The sequence below is a fragment of the Oncorhynchus kisutch genome, linkage group LG22 (assembly GCF_002021735.2).
Source record: "Oncorhynchus kisutch isolate 150728-3 linkage group LG22, Okis_V2, whole genome shotgun sequence".
In the NCBI taxonomy this organism is placed as follows: Eukaryota; Metazoa; Chordata; class Actinopteri; order Salmoniformes; family Salmonidae; genus Oncorhynchus; species Oncorhynchus kisutch.
This window is the reverse complement of record NC_034195.2, coordinates 47,292,190-47,309,487: the sequence shown is the minus strand read 5'-3', so window position 1 is coordinate 47,309,487 and position 17,298 is coordinate 47,292,190. Positions and strand designations below refer to the sequence as shown.

At 40.7% G+C, this 17,298-nt stretch overlaps 1 protein-coding gene across 1 annotated transcript in view; it reads right to left on the bottom strand.

Annotated features, from left to right (window-relative positions):
- LOC109867035 (SH3 and multiple ankyrin repeat domains protein 2) overlaps positions 1-17,298 on the bottom strand; it is a 171,542-nt gene that overhangs the window by 12,788 nt on the left and 141,456 nt on the right. The window contains exons 17-18 of the mRNA XM_031801926.1: positions 5,237-5,372; positions 4,140-4,226 (exon numbers count right to left, since the gene is read on the bottom strand). Of these exons, the coding sequence (XP_031657786.1) occupies positions 4,140-4,226; positions 5,237-5,372 (223 nt within the window). The remainder of the gene's footprint in view (positions 1-4,139; positions 4,227-5,236; positions 5,373-17,298) is intronic.

The window sequence follows — 17,298 nt, the reverse complement described above, 5'->3', positions numbered from 1 at the left end:
AAGCATTCTCACCAACACTGGCCACCCAGCTATAGCGGTCTCTTTCTCTGTCACATCCGCTGATACAGTAACATAGCAGTATTTATGGCAGGAAGGAACCCTGGTGGATTGATGTGAATAAGCCACACATTCTAAGACACCTCAGTGTCTGGTGTCAACATGCATTCTAGACTTCTAGAAGCATTGCGGCAAATCTCCAGTGTTCTGGTGTGAAGTAGTGAACACAGAGCGAGGCCGTTACAGCTGAATAATGTGCCTAAGACTAGGCAGCAGCAGGACTGTACACTCTTAGAAAAAAAGGTGCTATCTAGAATCTAAAAGGGTTCTTTGGCTGTACCCATAGGAGAACCCTTCGAAGAACCCTTTTTGGTTCCAGGTAGAACCTTTTTGGGTTCCATGTAGAACCCTTTTCAGAGGAAAAGGTGCTCCTGTGGGGTCAGCCAAAGAACCCTTTTTTCTAAGTGTATATAATATTTCTTGCAGGTAGAATGCTCTCCTGCTATAGTTGACAATGCACTGTACTCTATGCAGCATTATTGCCATGGCAACATCTTGTTTCTGTACGAGTATGAGTCAAATGCCTATTTGTAATGGGCCCATTGTATAACAGTGTTGTGCCCTTAAAGTTAAGTCTGTAGTGTATTCTGAGAAGGCAGCTACCTACTCTTTGATATACGCAGCTGACTGTTGTGCATTAACTCTAGGTCTTCTAGTTATTATCCCATAAAGGTGTTTCAGATCATTTTATCATTACAGAAAACACTACAACCATTTTAGAATGTTACAAATCTGTGGTTAAAGTAGAGGGATGCATCCTAATCCCAAATGACACCCTAATTCCCTTTATAGTGCACTACTTTTGACAAGAGCCCATAGGGTTTTGGGCAAAAGTAGTGGACTATATAGGGAAAAGAGTGCACTTTTGGACACATACAAGATCTCTGCTGTTGCTTTTTCCTGATCTTGCATAACTGTCTAAAAGAGGGCCAGAACCATGAATAATGCATGAGAATAGCACTGCGCTCTCACACTGCGCTCTCACATTGAACTGAAGTACGTAGGCTTTGCTGTGAAAAGTTAGTGTTTAAAAAGGTTCTTGTTCAGAAGGGCATTTTCATATGCTCTTCATTTTTACGACACCCCTGTTTAGGTTACAACCCCTAGACAACAAACACTAGTTCACCTTCATACCCGCTAAATGCCCTCTAAAGTCCAGTGAGCATGCATGTAAAGTACACTGAGTATACCAAACATTAGAAACAACTTCGTTGGTGCACGGATTCTAGAAGGTGTCGAAAGCGTTCCACAGGGATGCTGGCCCATGTTGACCCCAATGCTTCCCACATTTGTGTCAAGTTGGCTGGTTGTGCTTTGGGTGGTGAACCATTCTTGATACACATGGGAAACTGTTGAGCGTGAAAAACCTAGTAGCGATGCAGTTCTTGACACAAATTGGTACACCTGGCACCTACTACCATGCCCTTTCAAAAGGAACTTGCACCTTTTTGTCTGGTCTTCACCCTCTGAATGGCACACATACACAATCCATGTCTCAATTGTCTCAAGGTTTAAACATCCTTATTTAACATGTCTTCTCCCTTCATCTATACTGATTGAAGTGGCTTTAACAAGTGACATCAATAAGGGATCATAGCGTTCACCTAGTTAGTCTATGTCATGGAAGGAACAGGTGTTCTTAATGTTTTGTCCACTCAGTGTCTAGCTAATGATCTAGTGAGTGAGAGAACATATCATCAAGTATATAGCATTCAATCTAATTGAACACAATCGTAAACAAATAGGTATCTAGTAAATCAAGTCAAAAGAACATCAGTTGTTTTGTACATGTACTGTATAAAGCATGCCGATCACACTTACCACCCATCTTTTTCCTCAAAGTGGCTTACAAATGAGAAAATAGAAAGAATTTATATAGCAGATGATCAAAAGTAATCAACAAAATAATCTCTCACCATCAACACAGGCTATTATGCAAAAACAGTGTAATATTGTCATTTAAAGCTGAATTATATTATAACCACTACTGACCACTACAGGCCTAGTTGTATTTTCATTAAGCAATTGTATACAAGCTTCCAAACATCCCACTTGCCCCATAGACAAAGTCATAGAATGACCAGTAATCCCATAGACAAAGACATAGAATGACCAGTAATCCCATAGACAAAGACATAGAATGACCCGTAATCCCATAGACAAGACAGAATGACCAGTAATCCCATAGACAAGACAGAATGACCAGTAATCCTATAGACAAGACAGAATGACCAGTAATCCCATAGACAAAGTCATAGAATGACCAGTAATCCCATAGACATAGTCATATAATGACCAGTAATCCCATAGACATAGAATGACCAGTAATCCCATAGACATAGAATGACCAGTAATCCCATAGACATAGAATGACCAGTAATCCCATAGACAAAGACATAGAATGACCAGTAATCCCATAGACAAAGACATAGAATGACCCGTAATCCCATAGACAAGACAGAATGACCAGTAATCCCATAGACAAGACAGAATGACCAGTAATCCTATAGACAAGACAGAATGACCAGTAATCCCATAGACATAGTCATAGAATGACCAGTAATCCCATAGACATAGAATGACCAGTAATCCCATAGACATAGAATGACCAGTAATCCCATAGACATAGAATGACCAGTAATCCCATAGACATAGAATGACCAGTAATCCCATAGACATAGAATGACCAGTAATCCCATAGACATAGAATGACCAGTAACCCATAGACATAGAATGACCAGTAATCCCATAGACATAGAATGACCAGTAATCCCATAGACATAGAATGACCAGTAACCCATAGACATAGAATGACCAGTAATCCCATAGACATAGAATGACCAGTAATCCCATAGACATAGAATGACCAGTAATCCCATAGACATAGAATGACCAGTAATCCCATAGACATAGAATGACCAGTAATCCCATAGACATAGAATGACCAGTAATCCCATAGACATAGAATGACCAGTAATCCCATAGACATAGAATGACCAGTAATCCCATAGACATAGAATGACCAGTAATCCCATAGACATAGAATGACCAGTAACCCATAGACATAGAATGACCAGTAACTCATAGACATAGAATGACCAGTAACCCATAGACATAGAATGACCAGTAATCCCATAGACATAGAATGACCAGTAATCCCATAGACATAGAATGACCAGTAATCCCATAGACATAGAATGATCGGTCCAATCATGATATTTCTATGACCGGCCCTTCAAAAGACATCTACTGCAGAACAGTTGTAAGCGACACGAGTCAGCAATAAAATAAAAGCTTTTCAAAAGGTGAGGTAAATCAAAGCTATTTTACATACAGCTCTGAGGTAAATCAAAGCTATTTTACATACAGCTCTGAGGTAAATCAAAGCTATTTTACATACAGCTCTGAGGTAAATCAAAGCTATTTTACATACAGCTCTGAGGTAAATCAAAGCTATTTTACATACAGCTCTGAGGTAAATCAATCAAACAATCAATTAAATGTCTAAGTAAATTAATAATATATATGTTTAAAGCGTATTAAATGAAATGTATGATGACATGGCGTGGAATTATGCAATTGTTATGATGGTTCAAAACAGTTCAAAACGATCAGTCATGCTGGCTAATGATCTCTTTATCACTTTAGATGATTCAGCACTGTCCTTCACATGTTCTCTCCAGCTCTCTTCAGATCAAACCCTACAGAGCAGAATAGCTTTGTGCCTTTTTACAAAGTACATAATTGTTCAAGCCCCTTCAAAGAAGAATAAATATAGTCATCTCATAAATGACGTAAATGAACATTTAAAAATGAGAGAATAAAAAAAGCAAAACAGTGAGATGCGTGCAGCTGTGACCAAACACTAGCTACGGTATACTGCATACCTTTGTCCACTGTAGAGGTAGGTATTGAAAAAAAATCAGGAGTGCACAGTTACTTTAAAAAAAGTTTTCCCGATAATCAAATCACTAAACAAACACACAGAGAACAAACCACAAGCATACAACATGCATTTGATCTCTTGGAATTCTATTCTCACAGGTCCACAGGTATATGGAGGACGCTTTGCTGATTCCTACCTAGCTCCTCCAGCTCTGAGGTCATGGATTTGGAGCGCATGGCCATGGACAGGGCAGCGGGAGGAGTCCTACGTGGAGGTGTGGCCACTGCAATGACACAACACACAAAAGCACAGGTATATTCAAGGATGTGATAGAGCGGACTCTGTTCTATCTGACAGAAAATAATGTATGTTCTACATTATACATTTCTATCTGAGAGTTCTGTAATGTTACATCATCCCGTACAGGCCCCAAGTGTGAGATTTATAATAGACAGAACAGGAGTTGGGTGACTCCTTAATTGAAGAGGATGGACTCGTGGTAATGGCTGGAGTGGAATGGTATCAATGTGGTTGATGCCATTCCATTTGCTTCGTTCCAGCCATTATCATAAGCCGTCCTCCCCTCAGTAGCCTCCAATGGTAGACAGGGATGTTTTAAAAGCAGGCAAACCTTTTTTTAAATGCCTGTGCTGCAGCAACGCCGGATTGTTCATGTGACAACGTCACAAGTCTCGCAGGGTGACACCAATCAAGCAGGGTGACGCCATGCAAGCGCCAAGATCAGTAGCAATCTTCTAACAAAAACATCTAAAAATGTATTTCCCAAATATGCCCCTGACAGTGCAGTTACAGTCACTTTGAATTGGACCTGTGCTGCAGTACAGGTTAACTTTGAATGCCCCAAACTGTAAAACCACCGTCTCAACTTCAAGGCTAAAAAGCACCAGTCAATATTCTTCTAGGAGTCAGCTTCTAGCTTCCTGATACATTACAGTACAGTACAAGGATGGGCCACCACGGTTTAGAACCACCTGGATTCAAATACTATTTGAAATATAAAAAAAAAAACATTGAGCTTTTGCTCTAGCCTGCCTGGAGTATGGGGTTTCATGTTTTGGGTCCATCTATTGGTCCATTAAGCCAGGCAAGCTAAATCGAGGACAGATGAAGTATTTCAAATTATTTCAAATAGTATTTGAACCCAGCTCTGGTTTGAGGACCAGCTGGGACCCTCACTGTGGATTCACCCCAACCGATCAGACATTGATCCCACTGGCCAGGTGGTGTAAGACAGAGCAGCAAGGTGAGAAACAGAGAGGATAAGAGGCTTACCTTTCTTCCTGGCCGTGTCATCAGGGTCCAGATTCCTGCTAACTGTCACCACTTTGATGATGAGCCGGTTGCCCCCGTGTCGGATCGTATTGACCACCTGTTTGTGGCCCACCTTCACAACATTTTCCTGGTTCACCTGCAAAACAGAGGACAATACACCTGGGAGTCAGTTCAACATGAACCTTTAGGACTCAATGTAACATCACAACCCTAAAATACAGCTGTAACAGAACACATTCCATCAGATGTTACATCTCTCAATAACAACTCACTATCAAGCTGATATGAACTCGGGCAAGGTCAACATCACTTCAGGACTCAATGACTGGACAGAAATAGAACATTACAACCCTAAAATATAATTGTAACAAATCCTTATCCCCATGGAAATAACTCTCCATCATCAAGCTGATCTAAAATGCAGCATATCTTCATCACTCCATGACTTAACTTCAGTGTAAAACCACAACCCTTAAAATAGAAATGCAACAACCCGGCAAAACTTGGCAAAGTATTGAGGTTTGACTGAGTTTTTCAGTATTTCCTGCTCAGAGTTCTCTTGTGGTGTTTCAACCAGGTTTTATGGACTGATTCCAGCACAGTATTTCCTGCTTGGAGGTCTCTGGTGGTATTTCAACCAGGTTTTATGGACTGATTCCAGCACAGTATTTCCTGCTTGGAGGTCTCTGGTGGTATTTCAACCAGGTTTTATGGACTGATTCCAGCACAGTATTTCCTGCTTGGAGGTCTCTGGTGGTATTTCAACCAGGTTTTATGGACTGATTCCAGCACAGTATTTCCTGCTTGGAGGCCTGTATAACAGATATACTGTACACTCTTCGAAAAAAAGGGTGCTGTTTATAACCAATATAACCTTTATAATACATAAATCTATAACCTGCCTTGGAACCTTTTTTGTTCCAGGCAGAACCGTTTTGGGTTCCATCTCGAACCCCTTCCACGGAAGGCTTCTGAAGTTTGTAATTTCCACTTAGAAATGTCAGACCTAATTTTCCTTCACAAAACACTGATAAACTTTTAGAAAATATCCATTAATTATAATCCACATAATAATTCACATTTCTTGTTACTCAAATTAAGACCCTACATCTGTACACTGTGCTGCAATCTAATAAACTGCTAAATGGACTGTTCTCATTTCTGTATTTCCTGGCCAGAGGTGGTCTCTGAGGTGTTCAACCAGCCTGTATTTTCACTGTGCTGCTGTCTAATGAATCATTGTTTCCAGCCACTCAATCAGGTCCTCAAATCAGGCCCAGGTAACTTTAGGCACCACTAGCTAAAAATGAATGGAAGAAATATGGCATGTAACCAATATCACCTCAAATTAACTCCATATTTGGTTTGATGTTACGTAAAGATGATTTGGCCTTTTAAATAAATTCCATAGATTTTAAACTAACTGTGGCTCTAGTTAGCTGAAGTTTGTAGTGGCTGTTTAAAGAAAACCAAACCATAGATTACAATTTCTCCTGGCCCATGGACTACATTCTGGGTGATGAACCATCTAACATCATGTTGTAAATTAGTGTACTACTCCTTTACTGCCTGTCCCACTCTTGAATACAAACATAAAAAACTGCTGCTCCTAGCCATGTTTTCACTCATCCTCTTCTAATAACACAGTACAGTATGATATCATCTTCTAATAACACAGTACAGTATGATATCATCATCCTCTTCTAATAATACAGTACAGTATGATATCATCATCCTCTTCTAATAATACAGTACAGTATGATATCATCATCTTCTAATAATACAGTACAGTATGATATCATCCTCTTCTAATAATACAGTACAGTATGATATCATCATCTTCTAATAATACAGTATGACATCATCCTCTTCCAATAATACAGTACAGTAGGATATCATCCTCTTCTAATAACAAAGTACAGTATGATATCATCCTCTTCTAATAACACAGTACAGTATGATATCATCCTCTTCTAATAATACAGTACAGTATGATATCATCTTCTAATAACACAGTACAGTAGGAGATCATCCTCTTCTAATAACACAGTACAGTATGATATCATCATCTTCTAATAATACAGTACAGTATGATATCATCCTCTTCTAATAATACAGTACAGTATGATATCATCATCTTCTAATAATACAGTATGACATCATCCTCTTCCAATAATACAGTACAGTAGGATATCATCCTCTTCTAATAACAAAGTACAGTATGATATCATCCTCTTCTAATAACACAGTACAGTATGATATCATCCTCTTCTAATAATACAGTACAGTATGATATCATCTTCTAATAACACAGTACAGTAGGAGATCATCCTCTTCTAATAACAAAGTACAGTATGATATCATCTAATAACACAGTACAGTATGATATCATCTTCTAATAACACAGTACAGTAGGATATCATCCTCTTCTAATAACACAGTACAGTATGATATCATCATCCTCTTCCAATAATACAGTACAGTATGATATCATCTAATAACACAGTACAGTATGATATCATCTTCTAATAACACAGTACAGTAGGAGATCATCCTCTTCTAATAACAAAGTACAGTATGATATCATCTAATAACACAGTACAGTATGATATCATCTAATAACAAAGTACAGTATGATATCATCTAATAACACAGTACAGTATGATATCATCTAATAACACAGTACAGTATGATATCATCTTCTAATAACACAGTACAGTATGATATCATCCTCTTCTAATAACACAGTACAGTATGATATCATCCTCTTCTAATAATACAGTACAGTATGATATCATCATCTTCTAATAACAAAGTACAGTATGATATCATCCTCTTCTAATAATACAGTATGACATCATCCTCTTCCAATAATACAGTACAGTAGGAGATCATCCTCTTCTAATAACAGTACAGTATGATATCATCCTCTTCTAATAATACAGTACAGTAGGAGATCATCCTCTTCTAATAATACAGTACAGTATGACATCATCCTCTTCTAATAATACCGTACAGTATGATATCATCCTCTTCTAATAACACAGTACAGTATGATATCATCCTCTTCTAATAACACAGTACAGTATGATATTATCCTCTTCCAATAATACAGTACAGAATGATATCATCCTCTTCTAATAATACAGTATGACATCATCCTCTTCCAATAATACAGTACAGTATGACATCATCCTCTTCCAATAATACAGTACAGTATGACATCATCCTCTTCTAATAATACAGTATGACATCATCCTCTTCCAATAATACAGTACAGTATGATATTATCCTCTTCTAATAACATACAATAACATTACAGTAGATCTGTTCTGGGTGACACAGACAAAGACAGAATCAGCATATGCTCTCGGAGCTAGAGCCAACAATCACTCTCAAAACGGGGTTCCTGTCATAAACAACTATCATATCAAACACGCTCTCCACTTTTACTCATCATAAAGGTTCTAAATCTCCATCACAAAGCTAGACAGCTAATACGGAGAGATCTGGGGGGCAGTATTACTGAGCCAAGCCTGAAGCCAGTGGAGTGTCTTCATCATTATAGGGACAGTATAGTATTGATCCAAGCCTGAAGCCAGTGGAGTGTCTTCATCATTATAGGGACAGTATAGTATTGATCCAAGCCTGAAGCCAGTGGAGTGTCTTCATCATTATAGGGACAGTACTGTAATCAAACACTTCATGAGAGCCCATGAGCTCATGTCAATAGGCTATGCAATTGTGTGAGAAAACAGAGTGATGACGTCTACTAAAAATAGGATCCCATCAGCTTTCTATAGGCCAGGCCTACAATATCTATTTAAGTGCATAGATTACATGTATTTTTTCCCCTGCTCCTGTTCCGAAACAGGTGCATGATAATGGTCCATTCTAAATCAAAACTAACTTCACACATGTATTATTTAGTATATGTAAAGATAAGATTAAATCAAATCAAATTTGAATTTTTACATGCCCCGATTACAACAGGTGTAGAGTGAAATGCTTACAAGCTATTAACCATCAATGCAGTTTAGAAAAATAAGTGTTAAGAAAGTATTTACTAAAATAAACTACAATAAACAAATAAGAAATTGCAAATAATTAAAGAGCAACAATAAAACAACAGTAGTGAGGCTATAAACAGGCGGTACTGGTACAGAACCAATGTGCAGGGGTACAGGTTAGTCAAGGTAATTGAGGTAATATGTACATGTAGGTAGAGTTAAAGTGACTATGCATAGATAATAAACAGAGAGTAGCAGCAGCCTAAAAATGGGGGTGGGGAGGTCAATGCAAATAGTCCAGGTAGCCATTTGATTAGCTGCTCAGGAGTCTTATGGCTTGGGGGTAGAAGCTTTTAAAAAGCCTGTTGGACCGAGACTTGGTGCTCCGGTACCTCTTGCCGTGTGGTAGCAGAGAGAACAGTCTAGGACTAGGATAGCTGGAGTCTTTGGCAATTTGTAGGGCCATCCTCTGACACCGCCTGGTATAGAAGTCCTGGATGGCAGGAAGATTGGCCCCAGTGATGTACTGGGCCGTATGCACTACCCTCTGTAGTGCCTTGCATTCAGAGGCCGAGCAGTTGCCATACTAGGGGGTGATGCAACCTGTCAGGATGCTCTCAATGGTGCAGCTGTAGAACTTTCTGAGGATCTGAGGACCCATGCCAAATTATTTCAGCCTCCTGAGGGGGAACAGGCATTGTCGTGCCCTCTACACAACTGTCTTGGTGTGTTTTGGACCATGATAGTTTGTTGGTGATGTGGACACCAAGGTTGTAGAAGCTCTCAACCTGCTCCACTACAGCCCAGTCGATGAGAATGGGGGCGTGCTCGGCTCTCCTTTTTCTGTAGTCCACGATCATCTCCTTTGTCTTGATCATGTTGAGGGAGAGGTTGTTATTGTCTATGACGACCTCCCTATAGGCTGTCTCATTGTTGTCGGTGATCAGGCCTACCACTGTTGTGTCATCTGCAAACTTAATGATGGTGTTGGGAGTCATGCTTGGCCATGCAGTCATTGGTGAACAAGGAGTACAGGAGGGGACTAAGCACACACCCCTGAGGGGCCCCCGTGTTGAGGATCAGCGTGGCAGATGTGTTGCTACCTGTCGTGATTCCACCTGTCACCAGAGGGCAGCAGAGACAATGATACTCAGGTGTGTCCTATTACTCATTATGATTTCCCTGTTAATAGAGGTGTGTTTTCTGGTTACTTTTGCAGAAGCTTGAATTGTTTACCTTGTGCTTTTGTTTCCTGAGTGAGTTTTTGAGACTTAGTGTTTGTTGTTTTTTCCAGTGTACTGTGATCCTGTGGCTACTGTTTATCAATAAAGTATTTATGTTTATCCTTAACTACCGATTCCTCGTCTCTGCACCTGGGTCCAACATCACCACGTCACAGTAACCTACCCTTACCACCTGGGGGCGGCCCCCGTCAGGTAGTCCATGATCAAGTTGCAATGGGAGGTGTTTAGTCCCAGGGCCCTTAGCTTAGTGAATAGTCTGATGGGTGACAATATTAGCCTTTCACTTGTGAATTATATATTTTCACTTGTGAATGATGCCTAGCTTGTGTGTAGGCAGGCAAGAAACAGAGCATGCCTATTATTTGTGACTTCTTCAAATCATAGTTCCACACCTCATGTAGCTTGCCCATGGGTCTATGTGTTTTGATAAGGTTCGGACATGTATCACAACTAAACTGGCCAAATAACTTCTTAAAATTAAGCACAAGAATCCACTTTACAACTGGTGTAGAGCCTAACATGCATACTGTACATAGGCAGCTTCTGAGCTTGATTTCCCCCATAAATATGCACCTCTATAATAAAGCGTTACATGCATAATTACATTTGGGGTCTTTTACACTAATTGATTGCATTTTTGGAACACTCGTGCTCATAGCCAGCCTACTGTCGTGTGTGCATTGCTGCGCTTATTATGTGAAGAAATAGCCTAATATTTTATCAACATTTTAAGCTAAACGTTCTCATCTGGTTCAACAGCCTCATTGCTTTTAAAACTTTTTTGATGCGAGTGGTTGTATTAATTTGGGATCTATCGCATCCCACAACTGTCCCAGACTATGTTTGAAATATTTATTTCTCACACAGAAGGACAAGTTGACCAATAGAATAGTTCAACTTTAGTACTACGGGGGATAGTAGATTGCCATAGGCTTGTGCATTTGCTGTTCGTTAGGCTTACTTATCTTGTTGGCTGACAAAAAGTCAATGTGGACAGTTTTTCTATCTTCAATATGCGCTTCAGAATTCGATAAGAAGGAAGTGCGCAGTCACGTCCTCTGTGCCTGTCTTCATTTGTAGCCTTATTCGCAGCTGAGATAGATGCCTGTGAGAAGAACCCGATCACGTGATGGCCAATGGCTAATTTGAATTGAGATATCTGAGAGAGCCATGTGAGTGAGAGGTGTTTCGGAGCACGCTGTCGGGAGAAGGGAATTATTAGTCCCCCACCCTCCTCTAGGTGTCACCCATCTTCCCCATTATCCCCTGTGTATTTATACCTGTGTTCTCTGTCTGTCTGTTGCCAGTTTTTGTTGTTCGTAAAACCTACCAGGGTTTGTTTTCCTGCTCCTGTTTTCTAGTCCTTCCTGGTTTTGACCGTTCTGCCTGCCCTGACTCTGAGACTGCCAGCCGTTTTGTACCTTACCCGACCATTCTGGATTACTGACCCCTGCCTGCCCTGACCCTGAGACTGCCTGCCGTTCTGGACCCGTTTCACCCTTTCTGGATTACTGACCCCTGCTTGCCTTGACCTGTCGTTCGCCTGCCCCTGTGGTTGTGATAAACTCATGTTACTTCTACACTGTCTGCATCTGGGTCTTACCTAAACGTGATATTATCATATTCAGCCCAAGGGCACAATGGCCACTGACTGGAAAAGGTCTGGATTTTTTTAGGGGGCACTGGGATGATGCTGCCGGGAAATTCGAGGCATTATCAAGTGCTCGTCAAATTGTAATTGAGAGACTGATGAGGTGTGTGCAGCCTGTGCAAGAAGCAAATCAGAGCTCATGCCTTTCATGCAACTTTTTTCTAAATTATCATTAGAGTTGCATCATGCAGCTTTATAATGTACAATTAATTTAACATATAGCCCAACTTTTGTACCACAACTAAAGTTGCAAAACAACTCTAAATGAAGCATTAAGCATAAATTAAGCATATACTGTAGGTGGACCAGTTTATTTGCCAACCGTTCAACACAGAATAGCGTACTACTAAAAGATCCTTTCTACTTTATTCAGTACTTTATTCAACACAGAATAGCGTACTACTAAAAGATCCTTTCTACTTTATTCAGCTATGTTCAATTGTATTCTTCATACTATAAACTCCTAAAACATATGGAAGAAGGTACTCTGTTCAGATTAGACTAAAATTGAGCTTTTGGACCATCAAGGAAAATTTAATGTCTGGCGCAAACCCAACACCTCCCGTCACCCCGAGAACACCATCATTCTGGCCATCATGCTGTGGGGATGTTTTTCCATCGGCAGGGACTGATCAAAATTGAAGGAAGGATGGATGGCGCTAAATACAGGGAAATTCTTCCAGAGAATTGAGTGGACAAGCAGGACAATTACCCTAAGCATACTGCGACAGCAACACTCGAGTGGTTTAAGGGGAAACATTTAAATGTCTTGGAATAGCCTAGTCAAAGCCCAGACCTCAATCCAATTGAGAATCTGTGGTAGGACTTAAAGATTGCTGTACACCAGCGGAACCCATACAACTTGAAGGAGCTGGAGCAGTTTTGCCTTGAAGAATGGGTAAAAAGCCAAGTTTATAGACATACCACAAGAGACTTGCAGCTGTAATTGCTGCAAAAGGTGGCTCTACAAAGTATTGAACTTGGGTGGGTGAATAGTTATGCACGCTCAAGTTCTGATCTTTTGTCTTGTTTCTTGTTTGTTTCACTATAAAAAATATTTTGCTTATTCAAAGTGGTAGGCATGTTGTGTAAAGCAAATCATACAACCCCCCCCCCCCCCAAAAAAATATATATTTTAATTCCAGGTTGTAAGGCAACAAAATAGGAAAAAATGCCAAGGGGGGTGAATACTTTCGCAAGCCACTGTAACGAGATCTCAGGACTGGAGGGGGCGAGACGAGATGCATGTCAACCCCCCAAAGAGGAAGTCTCACCCTTGTCTTTTAATCTGGTTAATTAATCTAGTTACATTTGGACAACAGAGAGTCTGAGACAGAGAGGCCACTAGCCCCACACACACCCGCACCAACACACATACGCAAAAAAACAAACATGGGGGAGGGGACCAGATGTTTAATTTAACAAAATAAAATTTCTCACAAAATCAGATCACAAAATCGGCTTACTGTAATGCTTTATACTGAATGACCCTGCATGCACGGCTTACACACACACACACACACACCACACACACACATTAATTAAGGGAAGAGAGTTGCTCTGTGGTCTATATCCCAATGCGTCATTAAAGCCTGATGAAATTAATGACTTTATCCCTGATCAGCCAACATGGACTCTACAATACACAGAATGGATTAGAAGATGCTGAGCCCTTCATTTTACTCCTCTTATCTGTTCACTAAGGGTTGCTTTTGTCTTTGGCTGTGTCCCAAGAAAATATTGACACCCTGGATAAATATGAGCAAATATTACTGCTTAAAATAAAACATTCAAATACTGAGCTACACTACATGGCCAAAAGTATGTGGACACCTGCTCGTCAAACATCTCAATCCAAAATCATGGGAATTAATATGGAGTTGGTCCCGCCTTTGCTGCTAGATGTTGAAATTTTGCTGCGTGGACTTGCTTCCATTCAGTCACAACGGCATTAGTGAGGTTAGCACAGATTTTTGCCGATTAGGCATTCCAATTCATCCCAAAGGTGTTCAATAGGGTTGAGGTCAGGGCTCTGTGCAGGCCAGTCAAGTTCTTCCGCACCAAAATCGACAACCATTTCTGTATGGACCTTGCTTTGTGCACGGGGCATTGTCATGTTGAAACAGGAAAGGGCCTTCCCCAAACTGTTGTCACAAAGTTGGAAGCACAGAATAGTCTGTATGCTGTAGCGTGAAGATTTCCCTTCATTGGAACTAACGGACAAAGCCCAAACCATGAAAGCCCAGTCCATTATTCCTTAGTCATTGTAAATAATCATTTGTTCTTAAAACTGAATTGCAGGGCCTCCCGGGTGGCGCAGTGGTTAAGGGCGCTGTACTGCAGCGCCAGCTGCGCCACCAGAGACTCTGGGTTCGCGCCCAGGCTCTGTCGTAACCGGCCGTGACCGGGAGGTCCGTGGGGTGACGCACAATTGGCCTAGCGTCGTCCAGGTTAGGGAGGGCTTGGCCGGTAGGGATATCCTTGTCTCATCGCGCACCAGCGACCCCTGTGGCGGGCCGGGCGCAGTGTGCACTAACCAAGGTTGCCAGGTGCACGGTGTTTCCTGTGACACATTGGTGCGGCTGGCTTCCAGGTTGGATGCTGTGTTAAGAAGCAGTGTGGCTTGGTTGGGATGTGTATCGGAGGATGCATGACTTTCAACCTTAGTCTCTCCAGAGCCCGTATGGGAGTTGTAGCAATGACACAAGATAGTAGCTACTAAACAATTGGATTCCATGAAATTGGGGAGAAAAAGGTGTAACAAAAAATGACTTGCCTATAAAGGTCAAATTTGTATTTTTTATTTATTTTTATCCTCTGTGCACCGAACCCGTTAGCGGGAGGAAATTCGACAACATAAGGTGATCGCTACATAAATAGTCATATTAAACATTCATGAAAATACAAAGTGTCTCGAAAAAAGGATTTACTGTGAAAGAATACCCCCATAAAAAACAACTATTTCAACCAGCACAGGCGTAACAAAATCAAAAACTGCAATAAAATAAATAGTTTACCTTTGACGATCTTCCTCTATTTGCAATCCCAATGCTCATTGTTACACAATGAATGGTATTTTGTTTGATAAAATCAATTTTTATAGCCTAACACGAAACATTTTATGAACCGCTTGTGTCGTGAATTCCATCTCATTCCATTTTCGACAACACATTTGATGTAAACTAAACGTGACTTTTCCATGTTTTCCATGTTTGGTTTCATTGCAATCAACTGGTTTGTTTGTAACACAACCAAACCTGATGGGTCATTTCACGGGACGTATTGCCTGAAAGAAACTGATTTGAAGAAGAAGTAATGACATCATTGTGCACCAATGATATGACCGCTGTTTCGTTGATTGACTGTATTTTAACCCAATGACCACTGATCGTCTTGAAATCTAGCTGGGTAGATAGCCAATGAGCTGAGGTAAAAGGCAATATGTAATGTTTATGTGTTGGAAGACCAACCCATGTAGTAAACTCCGGCGTAAAGAGGTTCATTCGCCAATGAAGATTCATACCGGAAGGACCCGCGCATGTTACGCACAGCGTTGTTTTGGTAAAGCGCATCTTCAGCTGTTTATATGTCAAATCAGTATGGCGACTAAGATGGGAAAGCTAAATCTAAGTCTAGATATACAGATGTACACACAATTTTCGAAGAAATTGATCGGGAAAGTGAGACAGAGATTGTTGGAGGACGATTCATTTAGCGATTCCCAAATGGAAGAATATTTTTTGAACGGAGAGGACATTGTTTTGGACTGGTAAGTTTTTCTCATGCCAATGCCTTTGTTTGAAATTAATAATATAAAATATTATTTGTGAAATTAAATAGCCTATTTGTGGCTGTTGAGGGGAGGGCAGGCCCACAACAAATGGAGACAGTAGATACAGCTGGTCTGTCATAATATAATAGAGACAGTAGATCTAGCTGGTCTGTCATAATATAATAGAGACAGTAGATCTAGCTGAAATGTCATAATATAAAATAGACAGTAGATCTAGCTGTTCTGTCATAATATAAATGAGACAGTAGATCTAGCTGATCTGTCATAATATAAAATAGACAGTAGATCTAGCTGTTCTGTCATAATATAAAATGAGACCGTAGATCTAGCAGGTCTATAATAATATATTCAACCTTATGTTCCCTGTACTCTATATATATATATATGTTTATTATACCTGTTGATACAGGGCTCATATGTGAAACTATTCTAACTGAACATTTTCTTTCACAGTGACACTGACTCTGAATGGGGGCCCCCAGTGCCAAGGTGTCCATCCTCCACTGAAGCTGGTTCATCCAGCTCCTGCCACAAGTGGTGTTCATCTGCCCAAATGTATTTCTGCAGGCATGGATGTGCTTCAGGACCAAAAGGGCACAGCATGGAGGCGTCGCTGTGTTCTTTGCAAAATGAAGTCCCCCATCTCTTGCACCACATGCTTGGTGACCCTCTGCTTTACAGCAGACAGAGACCGCTTTGGCACCTGGCATCAGGTGGACTGAGGGTCTTCCAAATATTGAAAGTGTTATTTTGTAAATGTACTACATATATTTTTTTCATGTTTATTCTCCATTTTTTTTGGGGGGGGGGGGGGGGGGGGGTGTTAGAATACAATTTTGGTATTTTGCATATACACTGCTCAAAACAATTAAGGGAACACTTAAACAACACAAAGTAAACTCCAAGAAAATCACACTTCTGTGAAATCAAACTGTCCACTTAGGAAGCAACACTGACAATAAATTTCACATGCTGTTGTGCAAATGGAATAGACAACAGGTGGAAATTATAGGCAATTAGCAAGACACCCCCAATAAAGGAGTGGTTCTGCAGGTGGGGACCACAGACCACTTCTCAGTTCCTATGCTTCCTGGCTGATGTTTTGGTCACTTTTGAATGCTGGCGGTGCTTTCACTCTAGTGGTAGCCTGAGACGGAGTCTACAACCCACACAAGTGGCTCAGGTAGTGCAGCTCATCCAGGATGGCACATCAATGCGAGCTGTGGCAAGAAGGTTTGCTGTGTCTATCAGCGTAGTGTCCAGAGCATGGAGGCGCTACCAGGAGACAGTACATCAGGAGATGTGGAGGAGGCCGTAGGAGGGCAACAACTCAGCAGCAGGACCGCTACCTCCGCCTTTGTGCA